The sequence below is a fragment of the Arachis hypogaea genome, chromosome 7 (genome assembly GCF_003086295.3).
Source record: "Arachis hypogaea cultivar Tifrunner chromosome 7, arahy.Tifrunner.gnm2.J5K5, whole genome shotgun sequence".
NCBI lineage: Eukaryota > Viridiplantae > Streptophyta > Magnoliopsida > Fabales > Fabaceae > Arachis > Arachis hypogaea.
The window spans coordinates 67,558,380-67,581,073 of NC_092042.1; the positions used below are offsets into that span (position 1 = coordinate 67,558,380).

A 22,694-nucleotide genomic window follows, 5' to 3' on the forward strand; every position below is an offset into this window, starting at 1 on the left:
ATGCAATTACTACTATTTTCTATTCAATTCAGTTTATTCCTGTTCTAAGATATTCGTTGCACTTCACCATGACGAATGTGATGATCTGTGACACTCATCATCATTCTCACCTATGAACACGTGACTGACAACCACTTCCATTCTACCTTAGACCGGGCGCGTATCTCTTGGATTCCTTAATCAGAATCTTCGTGGTATAAGCTAGAATTGATGGCGGCATTCATGAGAATCCAGAAATTCTAAACCTTGTCTGTGGTATTCCGAGTAGGATTCAGGGATTGAATGACTGTGACGAGCTTCAAACTCGCGATTGTTGGGCGTGATGACAAACGCAAAAGGATCAAGGGATTCTATTTCGACATGATCGAGAATCGACAGATGATTAGCCGTGCTGTGACAGAGCATTTGGACAATTTTCATTGAGAGGATGGGATGTAGCCATTGACAACGGTGATGCCCTACATACAGCTTGTCATGGAAAGGAGTAAGAAGGATTGAAGGAAGGCAGTAGGAAAGCAGAGATTCAAAAGGAGCACAACATCTTCATACGCCTATCTGAAATTCCCATCAGTGATTTACATAAGTATTTCTATCTTTATTTTCTGTTTATTTATTATTATTATTATTCGAAAACTCCATAACCATTTATTATCCTCCTGACTGAGATTTTCAAGATGACCATAGCTTGCTTCATACCAACAATTTCCGTGGGATCGACCCTTACTCACGTAAGGTTTATTACTTGGACGACTCAGTGCACTTGCTGGTTAGTTGTGCGAGGTTGTGAAGAAAGTGCTGAGTTATAAACGCGCATACCAAGTTGAATGCCATTATTAGAGATCACAATTTCGTGCACCAAAAGCCATGAAGGAGAAGAATAAAATGGCTCAGTGAACTATGATGACCCAAACTATGTGCTTTTCACTCCTTACCCCAATCCTTGGCCATTCACCCATATTATAAAGGAGTGAAGTTTCAAGGCTTGAAACATTGCTTCAGCACATATTGATTTTTCTTCTCCCAAGATTAGAATGCAACAGCAGCGTTCACAGAGGAGAGAGAGAGAGAGAGAGAGAGAGAGAGAGAGAGAGAGAGAGAGAGAGAGAGAGAGAGAGAGAGAGAGAGAGAGCAGTGACATACAACCATACTTTCAATCTTCTCTTTCACCCTTTTTCATCTTGCTTATTGAATCTGAGCCATGCATCCTTGCTTTGGCCCCAAGTGTAATTTTTTATATTTGATAAGCAACATAGAGCACCATTGACTTCAGTTTCTTCATTTTTCAATTCGGTGCTTGTTCAAAGTTGATTTCTTTACCGTTCCTTGATGAAGCACAAATGGAGAAATCACCTTTTTTGTGATTTTATTTTTAGATTAGATCTTTCTTTTTTGCTATAGCCCCTTTACTTTCTCTTCTTTGCTTGAAAATGGAAACTAGCTTTTTGATCTTCCCTTTGCTCTAGCTTCAAAACTTTTCCATTCTTTCTTTTTGTTTCAGAGTGATGTGATGTAAAAGAAAGAGAAGAGAGAGTTTTGGTTTCGATGGTGTGGAGTGTTTGAATGAAATGAAATTCAAGTTCAGAAGAGTGAGTTTTGGTTATGGACCACCGTATGGGCTTAAATTTGATTATGGGCCAATTTGTTTTCTTTCTTTATTGGGCTTGACATTTGCTTTTGTTTCTTATGAGTGATATAGTGAGTATAGCAGATATCTTCTTGAGTTATATTGTGTATGTATATGGGCTTGACTTAGTTTGGGATCATTTTTATGCTTTTTGGGCCAGTGTGATTAATTCAAATTCTGCACACTAAACAAAAAACATTACACAAACAATTTGATATTAATCAAATAATGTTTAGTTATCATCTTAATCATAGTTTAGTTCTCTAAACTCAACACTTTTCAAATGAATTTTTTCAGTACTTAAGGGATGAAGGCATAGCTCATATATAGACTTACATGTCCGTATACTCCACAAGAAAATAAATGGCCTTGCTGAAAGGAAGTATATGCACATAGTAGAGACTGGTCTAACTCTACCAGCTACTACTTTTCTTCCCTTATACTATTTAGATGAAGCTTTCTCTATTGTTATTACAATCGTATGCTTTCTGTTGTTATAAATAACAAATCACCTTATGAACTCTTATTTCATCATGCTTTAAACTATGGCTTTCTTAAGGTGTTTGGTTGTTTATGCTATCTTAACATGAGACCTTACAATCAACACAAACCTGAGTTAAGATCTCAACCTTATTTGTTTCTTCGTTACTCTACAAATAAAAAAGGTTACAAATGCTTATGTGCAAATGGCAAACTCATAATTTCTAGGGATGTTATATTTCATGAGAATAAATTTTCATTTATGACACTATTTAAAAAAATCTGACAATCACTTTTTTTTTTCTAGCACATATATTGTTTCTGAACTCTTACCTACTATCCTAGTTCTCCCCTTCTCATATAGATCCTCATAATCATATTAACGTATTTGTTTACTCTAATAATCACCATTCAAAAGAATCATATAATTCTAATTATCTACCAGATTCTTCATCTTTAGATAACAGTACATCTCTTAGAAATACTTTACCTCAACAGCAACAACAATTTTGTCCTACACATGCTGATAATCTAATACCTATCTCAAAATATTGGGATCAACTTACCTTTTACGTCATCATCTTGTAACTTAAATCCTACCACAAATCAAAATTTACATTCAATGAAGACAAGGTCTAAAACTGGAGCCTTGCAACTAAAGGAACTATATGTTACTTCATCTGATGCAGATTTAGGCCGTTCCCATCAAATTTTCAAGTCTGTTTGAATTGCTTTAAAACTACCAAAATGAAAAGAGGCTATGATGGTTGAATATCAAGCTTTCTTGCATCACAAGACATGGGCCTTACTAAAACTTTCCACGAATGAAAAATTCATCAGCTGCAAAATGGATTTTACTCTAAAAAAGAATGCTCAAGGAAAAGTTGCAAGTCAAAAAGTCAGGCTTTCTAAAGGTTATACTCAAATGGCTGGGGTAGACTTTGATCAAGTCTTCTCACCAGTTATAAAACTTGTAACAATTAGGATCATACTAACTAGCTTTGTCTAATGGATAAAAGGTAAAACAGTATGATTTTCACAATGCCTTCTTAAATGGCACTTTATACGAAATAATATACATGATCCAACCACCTATTTTTGTTCATAATAATATACATGGCACCAAATCAGATCCTTCTCTCTTCACAAGGTTCACTCTAAATTTAGTAATGCATATTTTAATTTATGTAGATGATATGTTAGTAATGAATCTAAGATTTCTACCGTCTTAAATAGATTGCATTCCACCTTTTTTCTTAAATACATAAGAGAGTTAATTTTTTTTAGGTATTGAAGCTATAGTTCACTTTGATTATTTAATCCCATTGAATCAAAATAAATACATTAAAGAACTTCTTACAAGAGCTAGAATGCAAGAAGCAAAACCAGTAATTACTCATATGGTTAGTAAATCTAAATTGACTGCAAATACAGGAACTCCATTTGAAGACCCCCCTCTTTGCAGATCAATCATTGGGGGATTGTAGTATATAATAATTACTAGACCAGACATTTCCTTCTCAGTAAATAAGTTGAGTAAATTCATGGCAAATCCAAGTCAAGATCACTGAATAACAACAAAATGAGTTCTTAGATATTTGGCAGATACTTATAATTTAACTCTTCAATTTCATAAGATTAATAAACTTCGTTTAACTTCCTTTTCAGAATCAGATTGGACAACAAATGTAGATGATTGTCGTGCAATCATTGGGTATGTGTTTACTATGGATCGAACTTAATTTCATGGAAATGCACAAAGAATTCAGTTGTAACTAGGAGCTCTACAGAGGCTGAATTTAGAGTTCTAACAACAGTGTTCTCATAATTATTTGGATTCAAATGTTACTGTCAGAATTTCATCAATCAAGCACCACTTTCCCTATTATTTTTTGTGACAATATGTCTACTATCCTTATAGCTTACAATTTAATTCTTCATGATAGGACCAAACACTTTTGAGCTAAACTTATTTTTTTTAAGGGATCAAGTAATGCAAGCTATTGTTGCTGTAGCACATGTTCCAGGCACTAAGTAAGTTCTAGATATTCTAACAAAACCATTGATTGCATTTCTGTTTGACAAGTTCAGGGACAAACGCAAGTTGTCTATACAACCTCCCTGAATTTGAGGGGGGATCTTAGGCTATATATATATATAGGGCTGGCAATATATATCCTACCCGTGGATACCTAACCTGAACAGTTTGGGTAGGGTGGTCTACCCGCCCCGTTGCGGGTAGGATAGGGTGTGGTGCGAGTTTGCCTGTGAGTAAGGTAGAGTACGGGTTCATGTATACCCTATCCTACCCTATCCACACCCCTAATATATTATATAATATATATGTAAAAGTTACGCATGTAGTGAAGAAAGTGAGTGTTGAACTCACAATCTTCTTTTTATAAGAATTTAAAATAACTATTAAACTAGTTGATGATTATATTATTTGTAATTTTATGTTGAATTTCTTTAAAGATTTATTGTTTTTAATTTTAATTTGAACTTAGTTTTTTATTTTCTATTTTATTAATATGTATGAAATTTAGAATGACTAAATTTTATATTTGTTTAAAAACTTTTTATTTTTCTGCGGGTAAGGTAGGGTTCAGAATTTTAGGGTGCGGATAGGATTAAGGTTGAGAAATTCTTAACCCACAAGTAAAGTAGGGTAAAATTTTAAAAAAGTTTTCAATTTGCGAATAGGGTTAGGATCCTACCCTACCCATTGCTAGTCCTATATATATAGAAGTATGGTACAACAAGGCAGTTAGAATGCTAACTAACATATCTATATATAGCAGCAACTATAATGTGTAAAACACTCTTATCATTCAATACAGTTTCTCATTGATTCCTAATACAACTACTCTTCTTTCTTATTCTATTTTTTTTCTTTTTTTCTTTATTATTGAATATCTTATAATAATGATGACAGAGATGTTGGTCCAAAGTAATTTATAATATTTTTTCTATTTCAAAGTATACAATAAAAATTTTACTAAGAGAATATAAGATATAATTTATATTTATCTTTTATACATAAATATCATTATATATAATTAGCCATAATTCCTATAAAAAGGGAGGTAAGTAAAAAATACAAAGAAGAAAATACAAAACAGTATATTAATATTATTTTATCACTAAATCTCCCAAATTAGAAATAAAATTAAACACGTAAAAAATATAATTTAAATATTGAAAAGACTCAACATATATAAAGAGTTATGATAAATTAATTTGTATGAGATAAAAATGATAAAATTCACAATAAAAATTTATAAAAACATAAATAAATAGGAAAAAAAATAGAGCACAATAACAAATAATAATATTTTATAGTTTATAAAAAAGGTAGAAATATTGCATCATAGAAGGAAAAAAAAGTATTACCGAATGAAATAACTATTGGTAAAAGAATGAGATTCTCTTCTAGCATATATGACCTTTTACCTGAATAAGTTATGAAATACAGAAATAGGTAAAGAAAAAAAAGAAATAAAATTGTGTTTTTTTAATAAATTGAAGAAATATTTGCGACCATATAATTGATGGTGGACATATAACTATTAGACAATAAATTACAAGAAAATATTAATAAAAATATTAGATTTGATGTTAAAATAAAAGAGAAATATAAAAAATGAATAAAAATCTAAAAATTGAGAGAAATAAAGAAAAACTTTTGATAAATAACAAAATATTAACGTGACAATAAATTGAATTAACTAAATTAAATAATTGATATAATAAATTAAGTACGAATCTTTGGCTCAATAAAATAAGTTAAATAAATAAAACACATCTTACAAATATGCCATGTAAAAATTATAACATTTTTAAAAACTAATAATCAAAATACATAAGATGAAAAAATTAATACAAATTAAAATAAAATTTATTTATTTATTTAAGTCAAATTAAATAATTAATATAATTGATTAGTTATAGTAATATAGTCAAATAAAATATTAAATAATTTAATATCTATCTCAATCAAATCAAATAAATGATTAATTATGACACTCTTAAAAACCATTAATCAAAATATATATATAAAAAAATGAATGTAAATTAAAACAAAATCAATTTATTTAATCCAATTAGATCAAATAATTAATATAATTTATTAGTTATAGTTAATGTGGTCAAACAAAATATTAAATATTTTATCTCAATCAAATTAAATAAATAAATAATTAATTAACGTATTTAAATGAATCAAATTAAATAAATTGAAAAATATCTTAAAAAAATATACCATATCAGTTATGCTGTTAATTGAAGAAACTCAATTTTAATATTACAAAATAATAATAATAATAATAATATAGTAATGTTAAAATAATTAGCTTTTAATCTTAAGTTTCTCAATTGGCATGCAATAATTATGTGATTCCATTTTTAAAATGGTATTTCTTGTATACGATTTTTTAAGTTATGTTATATTTGTTATAGTTATGTGAAATTTAATTATTTTTATTTATTTATTTGGTATATTTTAAATTGAAGACAATGAATATAAATATAATGAATAAATATATTATTTATATACTATTTATTAAACACATTTTAATAATATCAGTTAATATAATACATTCTCATATTTTTATAAAATACATTAATTATATTTATATATATAACTTTATTTTAATGTATTTTTTATATTTTAATATTGATTTGAGTGCGTGTGGTTAATTTTACGGCTAATATGTGAGTTGTCACTCGTGTTGATAAAGATCCCGGTATACAGATTGTTAAAAATTTGAAAATTCAACTCTTTTTAGCATATAGTACAACTTATAATTGGTAATAAATAAATTTTAAGATGATAGACACCACATGCTGACGTTGACATTAACAATCTTGAGTCGGATCAAGATTACAAGTTACTTAGAATAGTATGATTCTAAATTTGTTATCCATATCTTTTTTTTTTCGTTGAGGACTTAAAGATTCCAAATTTTCCATCAAGGACTTTTTGTTGAAGTATATAAACCCTTGTCGTCTAAGGATTTTGGCATAGCAGTTTCATTCGAAATTTCTTTTTCTTTACCTATTGCTTTTTAATAATTTTCTCCAGTACATTTTGTCTTTAATTACAACAAAATGGCTACTACCCTAGTTGACCAATCTGCCCTTGGTATGATTAAATTTTCTTCTTCACATAGCCTTTATTTTATTATTTCTATTCGGTTTCTATTCATTCAGAAGTAGCGTTTGTAACATTGTGACATGTTTTTAGGGTCACAATTTGATGAGAAGAATGTGCACAATCATGTCACTAAGGATACAAACGAGGTTACGTTGAACGGCGTGTCACATAATGGATTTACAGCACCAGAAATTAATTCATTTGGCCACTCTTTTAGGTATCAACTTCATTTTAGATTCTCTCATTCATCTTTAATTATTGATCCACTACACCAAAGCTGAAATATTGCGGCAGTTTTGAAATGTTTTCACAGATATCCGTCGCATCAACCTTCATTAAATAAAATTTAGTGACGGTTTTAAAAAATTGTCGTAAAAAATTCCCTCTATATGTAAGATTTGGTGTAATGATCATGAATGAAGGTTTATGTTTTAGAGCTTATGTTTTATGGGGTTTGGCAGGGCTTATGATGTTGAAAGTGAAAGACAAAAAGGTGTAGAAGAATTCTATAGATTGCAGCACATAAACCAAACATATGACTTTGTAAGCAAACTTTTTTTTATTCAAAATCATTTATCTATCTATGCTTTCTAAGCAATGTCATCGGACTCATAAATATATAATGCTATAACAGGTGAAGAAAATGAGGGAGAACTATGAAAAATTGAATAGAGCAGAAATGAGCATATGGGAATGTTGTGAGCTGCTAAATCAAGTAGTGGACGATAGTGATCCTGATTTGGATGAACCTCAAATTCAACATTTGTTGCAATCTGCTGAAGCCATTAGAAAAGACTATCCTAATGAAGATTGGTTGCATTTGACCGCACTCATTCATGGTATATGCATATTCCTTTAGTATACATAAAGCTTGTCTAAAAGAGAAACTAAACTACTTAATAGATTATAAACCAACTTAAATTAGTAAAATGATCAACTTTTTTGTCTGCCTAAAAATGTAGTAGAAGTTCAAATCCCATTTTATATATGTAATAATTTATTGGCTAGTGACATACTCTTAAATAAAGGTTTAATCTATAGTAAATTAATCCTTGACCTACCAAATTGTGAAAACTATGGAAAAAAAAGAAGAAAGACTTTATCATAATCATAATATTCTTATTTTATTTAATATGATGAAACCTAAACGTCTTTTATTTATTGAGAGACACAACATATCTTAGATTATGATGAGGAGTTAACAAATGATTGTATGTGTTGACTTATTTTAGATCTTGGAAAGATTCTTCTTCTTCCTCAATTCGGAGAGCTTCCTCAATGGGCGGTTGTTGGTGAGAACTTTCACTCAACCATATTTACATAATTAATTTTTTCATTCCTATTAATTAGTGTAACTTTAAATTCAACATTCAACTAAACGATTATAACAAATACATATTTGAAGGAGATACATTTCCTGTTGGTTGTGCTTTTGACGAAGCAAACATTCACCACAAGGTAAACAAGTTGTTTATTATACATAACTTTTAATGGTTTGATGAGTTTCTTATCTTAAATTAGCAACTAATTAAAGTTTCTTTCACGTTGTAGTTTTTTAAGGAAAACCCGGATATAAAAAACCCTGCTTATAACACTAAGGATGGAATCTACACCAATGGATGTGGACTTGAAAATGTAATGATGTCATGGGGACATGATGACTATATGTATTTGGTAAGTCTATATTCAGTACTTTACATAAACACAATGATTTTCAATGATTATATATATTTATTTTCAATTGAAAAAAATATTAGTTTTATTTTAAAAATTCTTCTTTTTTGGAATATTTATGATTTAAGATTTATATTTTAGGATCTATGATTTAGGTTTAGAATTTAAAATAAATAAAATAATTAAAAAATTGAAAAAAATTCCAAACATTATTATATGTCATTTTGATAATAATTTAATTTGCTCTCTTATGTATTATTTGAACTTTGGATTTGCTAAATAGCACACTTTTGTATCTTTAGGTTGCTAAGGAAAATGGTTGCACTCTACCTTCAGCAGGATTATTCATCATCAGATATCATTCTTTCTATCGTAAGCTTTTTTATCATGCGCTATATATCCATCTATAAAAATTTTGCATAATGATGTATAATCTTGTATTGCAGCTTTACATAAGGAAGGTGCATACTCTCATCTCATGAATGACAAAGATCGTGAGAACCTAAAATGGCTCCATATTTTTAAGTAAGTTCGTGTTTAACTAAAATGTATCTTTTTTTTTCACATATTCTTATGCTTCTTGTTAATTATATCACGAACAATATCATATGAGTAACAAAATTTATTAATTTTTATTAACATTTAACTAACATTAAACTATAAATACTAAATTATAAATCATAAATATGATCCAAAATATTGAGCTCTAATATTTCTCATATATCACTCGTAATTTTGTGTAGCAAATATGATCTGTATAGCAAGAGTAAAGTGTTAGTTGACGTTGAAAAAGTTAAGCCATACTATCAATCCCTCATTGAGAAGGTGAGACCAAATTTTATAGTTTTTTTCTTAATTTAATATTCTGTGTTTTAGTTTAACAATTTGGGGTTCTTATTCTTTTATTATGACATGTTTTGCAGTATTTTCCGGCAAAGCTTAAATGGTGAATGGTGAAGCCTCGCAATATATATAGAATGGTGTGCAGAGAGTTGAGTTGTTTCTCCCTGGCAAGCATGTTACATAATTTATTTTTAGTTGATCAATCCATTGCATTTCTTGTCTTTTTAAGTTGCATTTGCAAGGATGTAAATTCATGTAATAAATGCATTATGTATTTGTATATTGCAAACAAATAAATATATACTACTAAATATTTCTTTCAAGCGTTCGTTCGCAGTTTCTATTCCTAATTTTAATATTTTGCACTACGGATAAGAGAGGGAATTTACTGTCTCATACTATGAAAACAATGCAAATTGGAATTTAATATTTGTACCAAGGTTGTGAGAATCGAATCGGTCAATAAATTGGTAGAGTGACTGGTTCAATGATTTAAAAGTTTAACTCGGATTTAACTGGTTTAATTTAAAATAAATTTATTAAAAATTTAATATACAAATTTTAAATATTTAAATTTAATAATTTATTAACTAATAAAATTTAAAATTTTATAATTTTACCTAATAACTTGTTCATATTTTATCATTAAAAATTTACAAAATAAAAAATTCTAAATAACTTTAAGTTCTAATAAAGTAATCAGTAATGAACTAATCAATAATACACATCACATCAGCAACAAAAATTTAGAATAAAAAAATTTCAATAATAATTTCTAATAATCAAATAATCAAAAACAATGACAAATACAAACTTATATAAAAACTCAAATCATCAACAACAAAATTTAGGATTACAACAAATTTTAACGACAACCTTTAATTAAGTATTCAACAGCAAAAACTTAGAATCCAAAAACAAAAAACTCAGTATCCAAAGCCCAGAAAATCCAAAAACAAAAAATAAACAAAAAAAATCAAAACTAAATTCAAAATCATATCAGCAACAATCCTACCCCAGAATACAAAATTAACAAAATTACAACACTCAGAAAATCAGCAACAACACAAATTGAAGCAGTAGTGCTTACCGGGAGCGAGGGAGGAAGGGAAGTGACGGCGAGGGAGGAAGGATGTGACCTCAGACAGAAAGAGAAGGGGCTTGAAGATAGAGGCTTGATGTGGGGACAGAGATAGTGATTTTAGGGCCGACAACGACGACGACAAATACTGGCTTGACGAGACGGAGACTGCGATGCCAACAGCTTCGAGCACGACTTCTAGCACCGTCGAGGAGAAGATGAAGGCCGAGATAGAAGAGACGAGCAGCAACGCGAGACATGTTCCGATGGAGGAGATGAACGGCAAGAAGTGGGATGACGACTGGAGCAGATGCAACAGCAGTGGTGAGATAGTGGTGGACATGAGATTGGTGATGGAGAAGACGACCAGTGAGAAAGGGGGTTAGGGTTGGGTCCTCAGAGAGTCAGAGAGAGAACCGATAACCTAAAAAACCTAACCAATTCCGTCAGTTCACCAGTTAACTGTTAGTTTGTCTAATTTATTGGTTTTTTAGGACAATTTTAGGCATCAACTGAATCGGCCAAAAGACCAATTTCTGATTAACCTGATCGAATCGGTCGATCTGGTCCAATATTCAAAACATAGATTTGTACAATGTATTTATGCGTTATGGCATTTTAGAAAGGAACGAATCAATATTAAAAGTAAATGAAAACGAAAATCATTTTCATAATGTAAAATTAAAAAAATTGAAAATTTTTACATTGTTTTCTATGGACAATTTTGGAAAGAAGAGGTTTCTATTTCTTCTTTTGTTTTGATTTTATTTTTAATTTGCTTACTATAGAATAAATAGTTTTTGTAAATATTTAAATATGAATGTCATTATCATTTACTAATTAGTTAAGATTTTATTAAATAAAATAATTTATAAATCTATTAATTATTTGATTTGATTCATATTTATATAAAGGATAAAGTACTAAATTGATCCCTTACCGCCTTATATTTGGGCGTAATCCTATTTTAGTCTTTAAGGTTCAAAGTGTCCTATTTGAATTAAAAAAAGTTTCATTTTAGCTTTAATGTAGTCCCACCGTGAGGTCAAAGTTAAATAATTAGCGAAATGTCCTACAGAACAGCAACACAACAACAAAGTCGATAATTTGGAGAACAAGTACAAGTTTCAAAGGCACAAAATCAACTGTCAATGAATTAATACATTTATTTATCATTTTTATTACAATCTAAATGAAATGTTCTCTATAGAACTAAGGAGAATGATAAATAAATATATTGATACATCCATGGTTAATTTTGTACCTTTGGAACTTATACTTGTTCTCCAAATTATCGACCTTGTTCTTGTACTACTGTCATGTAGGACATTCCGTTAATTATTTAACTTTGACCTCACGATGGGATTACATTGAAGCTAAATGAAACTTTTTTGGATTCAAATATGATACTTTAAACATTAAGAATCAAAACAGAATTACGCCTAAACATAGGAGACTAATTTAGTACTTTATCCTTATATAAATAAGCCTTTTGGATGCTTTCAGTAACATACCAATAAAATTAATAAAATTATCAATAATGCAAGTTCTCTAGTTCTTTCTATCTCTTCTCTTCTGCTACTTTATTTTATTATTATTGCTACTTATTATATTTGATAACACATTATGTGGGTGAATGGGATAAAGTAAGAGACTTTAGTAAGGAAAGACGATGAGTCTTGAATGATTGTGTTAATGATATGTTGGAAATACATCATTTTAACATTTATCTCCAAAAATAATAAAACACGTGAATTTAATTTAGTTTTTGGAGTTTTGAGTTGCTTTTATTTATTTCTTAAACTTTACAAACTGATTGTCATTAGTCATTAGGATAATTTTTGACACACAAATATTAATAAAGTATTGACATGGACGGTCACATACTACGTTAAAACCTGTAAAATGATGCAGTTTTAATTTTGATATTTAAATAGTCAAAAAACGATGACGTATCACTTGCTTTGTGAGGACAAATTTCAATAAACACTACTTACGATGTTTTTTTTGAACTGCTCGAGTGTTAAAATCAAAATGATATCGTTTTATAGAATCCAACGTGCCATTCAACTGTCCACATCAGTGTTCTATTAACGTCTGTGCATCAAAAATTATTGAGTAAATTACCAATTATGCTCCCAAATTTGTAAAACGCTGACAATAACAACCTTAATATTTGTTAACGACAATTATACCCTCAAAAATTTTAAAAACGCTACAAATCTTCCCAACCGTGAGGAGAACCCTTCTCTATTAAACAGAACTTGGTGATGTGGCAGACGAAATTCCAACATGACATTCGTTAAGGACTTTAATCCCATTTTTGTTGTATTCCTAATTCATGAAACTTTAATTGCCCAATTCAAATTAAATGACTAAATTAACCTTAAATAAAACACCATATTTAACTATGAATATTTAGGACGCGCGAAACTGAAGAGTTTCTTGGTGGTGGTCTCTGTTTGTCTTCGTCTCTTGTGTCTTTGTATTCGTCCTTTGGAATTGGTAACGTCACATGTAGTCTCACGTTTGGCATTGATACCCAGTGAAGAAATCTCCATCAAACAACCAAGGACTTGCACTTGTAGAAAGTGGCAACGGAAACATAAAATGCTTACCCAAATCTTGGTTGTTCGATGGAGATTTCTTCACTGAGTATCAATGCCAAACGTGAGACTGCATGTGATGTTACCGATTCCAAGAGACAAATACAAAGACACAAGAGACGGAGACAAATAGAGACCACCACCAAGAAACTCTTCAGTTTCGCGCATCCTAAATAGTCATAGTTAAATATGGCATTTCATTTAAGGTTAATTTGGTCATTTAATTTGAATTGGGCAATTAGGATTTCATGAATTAGAAATACAGCAGAAATAGGATTGAAGCCCTTAACGGATGTCACGTTAAAATTTCGTCTGCCATATGACCAAGTTCAGTTTAACGGAGAAGGGTTCTCCTTACAATTGGGCAGATTTGTAGCGTTTTTAAATTTTTCGAGGGTATAATTGTCGTTAACAAATATTAGGGTTATTATTGTCAGCGTTTTACAAATTCGGAGGCATTATTGGTAATTTACTCAAAATTATTTTAAGGGCTAACATTAGTCATGTTTCCAAAGTTTAGAGACTAAATAGAAGCAATTGAAATTTTAAGAACCAAATTGAAGTTTGCATACAATGCAAGTTTAGGGACCAAATTGAGTATTATCTCGACTATTTATCATAGAAAAACTATAGGGGATCAACTATATTATAAGCCAACTCAGCTAACTCCCTTATAATTTTCAATTTTTCAAAAAAAATTTACACAAAAATGACCCTAATTCCAATTTCACTCTCATTCACCACACAAAATCACAAATCATAATCCCTCTCTCCCAATAATCAACGTTGTGCTTCCCTCTCCCCAATGTCCCACGCTGTCGTGGTTTCATCGTGCTGCCGTAGTGCCGCAGCTGCATCGTCCTCGCGGGCCATTGTCGGTCGTCCTTGCATCCTTCTCCGCCGCCTCATTCATCGTTCAAGCAAGAAAGACAGCCAGTATCACACCTCTGCTTTACCCTCTTGCGTCCCATCACTCATCGTTTGTGTAGCACTCTCGCATCATTGCCACTCTCCTGTCGCACCGCCGTTTGATCCGTGCCATTCGCACCCATGATGCTTGCCTGTGGCATCCTTGCCACTCGCAACTCTCATTCCCATTCATCGCTCACATCCTCTGCTTTTGCAGTTCTATCCACACTCAAGCCATCCACACTAGCGTTGGCCCTCACCTCCATGCCTCGGACGCTTTGAAAGGTGAACAAAAATTCCTTCCTCACCGATTGCAAGGGATCTATAGACAAGGTAACATTGCTTGTGTCCGTTTCTTTTTTAATTTTTTTGGAGGGAACATTAAATTGACTTATCCTCAATTTTGGATGTTACATTGGCATGGGTTACAGATATTTCCTTGTGACTACATGTATTATCTACGCCATTCCTCTGTGAATTTGGTTGTTTTCATTTTTTTAAATTCAGTTCTTGCTTTCATTTAAAACTGGATAATCATTATAGAAGGTTTTGGTTATTTTTACTAGATTTTGATGTTAGGTTCTCTTAAAATTAGAAGCATGAATTGATTTTTTGGATGTTTCTTTTACAGGGTTTCGGATGATGTTTCTTTTCACATTATCGGATTTGTTGTTTAATCAGCTTGAGGATGTTTCTCTGTGTGTTACTGGATATTTCTTTCATAGGTTTTGGATGTTTTTTTATAGTAAAATGCAGATAGATGCCATGAAGGTTTGCTTTATTCCTCTATTGTCCATTCTATTTTCTTCTTTCGTTGCACCATGTGAGTAGATGTTCTTATAGTTTTGACTTATGATTCAGGGAAGTGCTTCTCAAAAACAAATGAAACCAAAGCCTAAAGAACATGGATTCAAGATAGATTGGACTATTGCCTCAGCAAGTGTAAGTAGTACTACCGATCTTAATCAATAAATGGTTTGTAGAATGTCAGAATTCAAGGATCAACTACTAAATAAGAAAGTATTTCATTCTTCTCTTTGCCCATACTTTGTTTGTTTTCACTTCTAAATATAATTTTTTTGAGAGTGAAAAATTCTCTCGAGAATTAATGCCCCAATTTCCTCCTTTTTTGTTACTTTTATGAGATTTTGATGTTAGTTGCTCTTAAAATTAAAAGATTTAATTGCCTTTCTGGATGTTTATTTCTTTGTAAATAATTTTTTTATAGTTTTGGATATTTCAATTTTGAGTTATCGAATGTTATTTCATAGGTTTTGGGATGTTTCTTTTGAGTTATTGGATGTTTTTTATAGGTTTCAGATGTTTTTTTTGTACAAATAGATGTTTCTTCCTATAACGATTCAAATGTTTTTTCCTAACATTCTCGATATGCCTTTTGTTTTCAGATAACAAAGCCTTGCAATATAGCATTTGCATAGAGATGCTGCCAACATTTTCATACTTTTCAAATTGTTAGAAATGTTACATTTTGTTTAAAACTCTGGCAGATTCTTAGGAGAATGACAAGTGAAAAGAGGAAGGTACTTCTGTTCTTCTAGACGTCTGTGAAATATTTACCTGCTGAAGGCTTCTAATCGTATCTTAATAAAAAATAAAAAATATTTGCTCTTTTATGTATTATTTGATCTTTGGATTTGCTAAATAGCACACTTTTGTATCTTTAGGTTGCTAAGGAAAATGGTTGCACTCTACCTTTAGCAGGATTATTCATCATGAGATATCATTCTTTCTATCGTAAGTTTTTTCATCATGCGCTATATATCCATCTATAAAAATTTATCATAATGATGTATAATCTTGTATTGCAGCTTTACATAAGGAAGGTGCATACTCTCATCTCATGAATGACGAAGATCGTGAGAACCTAAAATGGCTCCATATTTTCAAGTAAGTTTGTGTTTAACTTAAATGTATCTTTTTTTTACATATTCTTATGCTTCTTGTTAATTATATCACGAGCAATATTATATGAGGAACAAAATTTATTATTTTTTATTAACATTTAGCCAACATTAAACTATAAATACTAAATTATAAATCATAAATATGATCCAAAATATTGAGCTATAATATTTCTCATATATCACTCGTATTTTTGTGTAGCAAATATGATCTGTATAGCAAGAGTAAAGTGTTAGTTGACGTTGAAAAAGTTAAGCCATACTATCAATCCCTCATTGAGAAGGTGAGACCAAATTTTATAATTTTTTTTCTTAATTTAATATTCTGTGTTTTAGTTTAACAATTTGGGGTTCTTATTCTTTTATTATGACATGTTTTGCAGTATTTTCCGGCAAAGCTTAAATGGTGAATGGTGAAGCCTTAGAATATATATAGAATGGTGTGCAGAGAGTTGAGTTGTTTCTTCCTGGCAAGCATGTTACATAATTTATTTTTAGTTGATCAATCCGTTGCATTTCTTGTCTTTTTAAGTTGCATTTGCAAGGATGTAAATTCATGTAATAAATGCATTATGTATTTGTATATTGCAAACAAATAAATATATACTACTAAATATTTCTTTCAAACGTTCGTTCGCAGTTTCTATTCCTAATTTTAATATTTTAATATTTGTACGAAGGTTGCGAGAACCGAATTATCCGCTCATCACAACACCAAACTTAAATTGTTGCTTGTCCCCAAGCAACTGAAAATCAAATAGGATAAAAAGAAGAGAATATACTATAAATCCCAAAATATCAATGAATATTAGTTCTAATTAGATGAGCGGGACTTGTAGCTTTTTGTTTCTGAATAGTTTTGTCATCTCACTTTATCCTTTGAAGTTTAGAATGATTGACATCTATAGGAATTCAGAGTTCAGATAGTGTTATTAATTTTCCTAGTTAAGTATGTTGATTCTTGAACACAGCTACTTTTATGAGTCTTGGCCGTGGCCCTAAGCACTTTGTTTTCCAGTATTACCACCGGATACATAAATGCCACAGACACATGACTGGGTGAACCTTTTCAGATTATGACTCAGCTTTGCTAAAGCCCCCAGTTAGAGGTGTCCAGAGCTCTTAAGCACACTCTTTTTGCTTTGGATCACGACTTTAACCACTCAGTCTCAAGCTTTTCACTTGGACCTGCATGCCACAAGCACATGGTTAGGGGACAACTTGATTTAGCCGCTTAGGCCTGTATTTTATTTCTTGGGCCCTCCTATCCATTGATGCTCAAAGCCTTGGATCCTTTTTACCCTTGCCTTTTGGTTTTAAGGGCTATTGGCTTTTTCTACTTGCTTTTTCTTTTTCTTTCTCTTTTTTTATCTTTTTTTCGCAAGCTTTGTTCTTCACTGCTTTTTCTTGCTTCAAGAATCAATTTTATGATTTTTCAGATTATCAATAATATTTCTTTTTTTCATCATTCTTTCAAGAGCCAACAATTTTAACATTAATAAACAACAAGATAAAAAATATGCATTGTTCAAGCATTCATTCAGAAAACAAAAAGTATTGTCACCACATCAATATAATTAAACTAAATTCAAGGATGGATTCGAAACTCATATACTTCTTGTTCTTTTGTATTAAAAACATTTTTCATTTAAGAGAGGTGAATGATTCATGGAATTATTCATAGCCTTAAGACATAGTTACTAAACACTAATGATCAGTAATAAATACTCAAAACATAAACAAACTTGAAGCTTAAAACCGAAAAACAGAGAAATACAAACAAGGAAGTTAAGGAATGAGTCCACCTTAGTGATGGTGGCGTCTTCTTCTTGAAGGACCAATGATGTCCTTGAGCTCCTCTATGTCTCTTCCTTGCCTTTGTTGCTCCTCCCTCATAGCTCTTTGATCTTCTCTAATCTCATGGAGAATGATGGAGTGCTCTTGGTGCTCCACCCTTAATTGGTCCATGTTATAACTCAAGTCTTCTAGAGAAGTGTTGAGTTGTTCCCAATAGTTGTTTGGAGGAAAATGCATCCATTGAGGCATCTCAGGGATTCCTTGATGATGAGCTTCCTCATGTGTCTCTTGAGATCCATGAATGGGCTCTCTTGTTTGCTCCATCCTCTTCTTAGTGATGGGCTTGTCCTCTTCAATGAGGATGTCTCCTTCTATGATAACTCCAGCTGAGTAGCATAGATGGAAAATAAGATGAGGAAAAGCTAGCCTTGCCAAGGTGGAGGGCTTTTCGGCTACTTTGTAGAGTTCTAGAGAGATGACTTCATGAACTTCTACTTCCTCTCCAATCATGATGCTATGGATCATGATGGCCCAATCCACAGTAACTTCGGATCGGTTGCTAGTGGGGATGATGGAGCGTTGGATGAACTCCAACCATCCTCTAGCCACAGGCTTAAGGTCCAGTCTTCTCAATTGAACCGGCTTGCCTTTAGAGTCTCTTTTCTATTAAGCTCCTTTAACACATATGTCCATAAGGACTTGGTCCAACCTTTGATCAAAGTTGACCCTTCTAGTGTAGGGGCGTGCATCTTCTTGCATCATAGGCAAGTTGAATGCCAACCTTACATTTTCCGGACTATAATCTAAGCATTTCCCCCGAACCATTGTAAGATAATTCTTTGGATTCGGGTTCATACTTTGATCATGGTTCCTAGTGATCCATGCATTAGCATAGAACTCTTGAACCATTAAGATTCTGACTTGTTGAATGGGGTTGGTTAGAACTACCTAACCTCTTCTTTGAATCTCATTTCGGATCTCCAGATACTCATTTTTGTTGAGCATGAAAGGGACCTCAGGGATCACCTTCTTCTTGGCCACAACTTCATAGAAGTGGTCTTGATGGACCTTTGAGATGAATCTCTCCATCTTCCATAACTCAGAGGTGGAAGCTTTTGTCTTTCCTTTCCTCTTTCTAGAGGTTTCTCTGGCCTTAGGTGCCATAAGTGGTTATGAAAAAACAAAAAAGCTATGCTTTTACCACACCAAACTTAGAATGTTGCTCGCCCTTGAGCAAAAGAAGAAAGAATAGAAGAAGAAGAAGAAGATATGGAGGAGAGGGAGAGAGATGTGTTTTCGGCCAAGGGAGAGAAGAGAGGGTGGTGTTGTGTGAGAATGAAGAAGGATGGAGGGGTTTATATAGTGGAGGGATAGGGGTTTGGTTCGGCCATTTAGGGTGGGTTTGGGTAGGAAAGAGATTTTGAATTTGAATGTAGGTGGGGTTTATGGGGAAGAGTGGATGGATGCTAGTGGTGAAGAGGTGATGGGAAAGAGAGATTGAGGTGATTGGTGAAGGGTTTTTTTCGAGGAAGAGTGTTATTGGATTGTGTGAAGAAGAGAGAGGGTGAGTTGAGGTAGGTGGGGATCCTGTGGGGTCCACAGATCCTGAGGTGTCAAGGATTTATCATTCCTGCACCAATTAGGCGTGTAAAACGCCCTCTGCATGCAATCCTGGCGTTTAACGCCAGGTTGATGCTTGTTTCTGGCGTTAAACGCCAGCTCAATGCTTGTTTTGGGCGTTCAACGCCAATCTGCAACATGTTTCTGGCGTTGAACGCCAGTTCCATGCTTGTTTCTGGCGTTTAACGCCAGCTGATAAACCCCATTTGTAGAAATTATCTTGTGCTTGATTTAGGGGATTTTATAACTTTTTACGCACATTTATCCATTGAAATAGCATGGTTTTATAACTTCTCCTTTAATTGTGCTTAAGAGTGAAAACATGCTTTTTAGGACTTAAAATAGCTAAATTTAATTCACCTTGGTTCCATTAGATGCCTTGATATGTTTGTTAAGTGATTTAAGGTTTAGGAGGCAAAGATTGGATCAAGGGAATGAAGAAAGAAGCATGAAAAGTTGGAGAACTCATGAAGAAATGAAAGAACCGGAAAGCTGTCAAGCCGACCTCTTCGCACTTAAACGACTATAACTTGAGCTACAGAGGTCCAAATGATGCGGTTCCAGTTGGGTTAGAAAGCTAACATCCGGGGCTTCGAAATGATATAAGATTTGCCATAGTTGCTACATGTATGGTGGCGCGCACGCGCCGTTGCTGCCACTTGGTTCACTTAAAGCAAAACGTGGCCAGCGAATTCTAAAGCCTTGTGGGTCCAATCCAACTCATTTCTGATGCTATTTAAGCCAAGGATTGTAGAGGAATCAACATACTCTCATACTTTTGACCATTAGTCATAGTTTAGTTTTAGAAGTAGTTTCTAGAGAGAGAAGCTCTCACTTCTCTCTAGGATTAGGATTAGGATTATGTTTAGTTCTTAGATCTAGATTTCAATTCATCTTCTTCAACTTCTATCTTCTCAATTCCTTGTTGTTACATTCCTTCTTCTTCCATTCTTTTATTGTAATTTCCTTTATGTTGTTCTTATACTTTGTTGTAGATCTACTATTGTTCCTTCCATTTTCTTTCAATTCAATAAGAGGTAATTCATAATAATTGTTCTTCTTTGCTTTTCTATTGTTGATCTCTTGCCTTTGTAGTTAGATCTCTCTTTAATTCTTGTAATTTATGTTGTTTACTTTTATTGCCTTTTATGTGTTTGTTGAAATGCCTCTTCTAGATATAGTATAGATTTTGTTCCTCTTGGCCTAGGTAGAGTAATTAGTGACACTTGAGTTATCTAATTCCTTTGTTGATTGGTAATTGGAGAGATTGCTAATTGGTTTGGAGTGCACTAAAGCTAGTCTTTCCTTGGGAGTTGGCTAGGACTTGTGGCTCAAGTCAATTCATCCACTTGACTTTCCTTTATTTAGTAAGGGTTAACTAAGTGGTAGCAATGAACAATTCTCATCACAATTGAGAAGGATAACTAGGATAGGACTTCTAATTTTCATACCTTGCCAAGAGCCTTTTATAGTTGTTAGTTTATTTTCATTGCCATATACTTTTCATGCTTCTTATCCAAAACCCCAAAACACATCACAACCAATAACAAGACACTTTATTGTAATTCCTAGGGAGAACGACCCGAGGTTTGAATACTTCAGTTTATAAATTTTAGGGGTTTGTACTAGTGACAAACAACTTTTTGTATGAAAGGATTATTGATTGGTTTAGAAACTATACTTGCAACGAGAATTCATTTGTGAAATTCTATACCGTCAAAAATCCGTTCATCAAAATGGTGCCGTTGCCGGGGAATTGCAATGGTGTTATGTTATTGGTTATTGTATATATGTGAATATTGTGAATAGCTTGAATTTTGGATTGCTTGCTAGTTTTTGCTAGTCTTAGTATTTTGTTTCATTATTTCTTATTAGTTTTTTTTTTGTTTCTTATTTTCTCTTGCTATCATGAATTCTCACCTTGGCTATGAGTTTGGTTCTAATTATGTTGTAGGAAATGAGAGCTTCATTGAGAATGTGTATCAAGGATGGGACAACCAAGGGTGGGAGGAGCCATATGCATATGATCAATCTTCATGGCAACAACCTCCACCAATGCACTATGAAGAAGAGCCATTCTATGATGCATACCAATCCAATGGCTATGGTGAATCTACTTGTGAATTTCAAGAACCACCACCATATGCCTATGATCCATACCCTCAACATAATTCTCAACCATACTCACAAGCCTCTTCTTACCAACCACCTTCATATGACCCTAATCCATATCCATCACACCAACCAACTTTTGAGCCATATGAGCCATATATGGAACCACCACAATATCAACCCTTTCAAGAGCCAACTCCATACCATGACCAAGATGAACCACCCCCAATATATGAAAATTTTCAACCACAAGATGAATACTACTTTCCATCACAACCTCCCATGGAAGAATACTCATGTCCTTCAATCCAAGAACCCTATGGTCCTACTCATGATATCCAAGAGGAACAAGAGTCAAGGGATCATCTCAAGGAAGCATTGGATCAATTTCAAGCAACCATGGAGTGTGTTGTGCAACAAGTGGAAAGAGTGGAAAACATAGAACCACCACAACTCTACCAAGAAGAACCACCTTTCTACTATGAACCCTTCCCCTAATTTGATGAACCCTTCCACCCACCCCAATCTCTAATGGATGAAACCCTTGGTGTTCTTGTTCAAGGGCAAGAAGAGATAAAAAGGGATGTGCAAAATTTCATGGCCGCCTTGGATGCGGTAACAAATCAATTAGCATCCCAATGCTTGAACACTCAAGGAACTCCCATGGCTACATGTGGAGAATCAAATGAAGAACATAGCATGAAGGAGAGATTGGAAACTCCGGTGGGAAATGAAGGAAGTTGCTTTGTATTGGAACAATTGGAGGAAGCTTTAATTGTTGAAGACAAGGAAGAAGTGGTAGAAGACTTAGGAGATGCGGAGCCTCCATGGGAACATAGAGTTGAAGAAAACCCCTCCAAGATGATTGAAA

General features: G+C 32.6%; 1 protein-coding gene across 1 annotated transcript; it reads left to right on the forward strand.

Annotated features, from left to right (window-relative positions):
• The first annotated feature begins 7,902 nt into the window (after window positions 1–7,902).
• Window positions 7,903–16,704, forward strand: LOC112701562 (inositol oxygenase 2-like). The gene is made up of 8 exons (XM_025752305.2): window positions 7,903–8,098; window positions 8,492–8,551; window positions 8,665–8,717; window positions 8,811–8,933; window positions 9,236–9,305; window positions 16,202–16,280; window positions 16,497–16,578; window positions 16,678–16,704. Exons 1-8 carry the CDS (start codon window positions 7,903–7,905, stop codon window positions 16,702–16,704), a joined length of 690 nt encoding a protein of 229 aa, XP_025608090.2.
• Window positions 16,705–22,694: the final 5,990 nt, after the last annotated feature.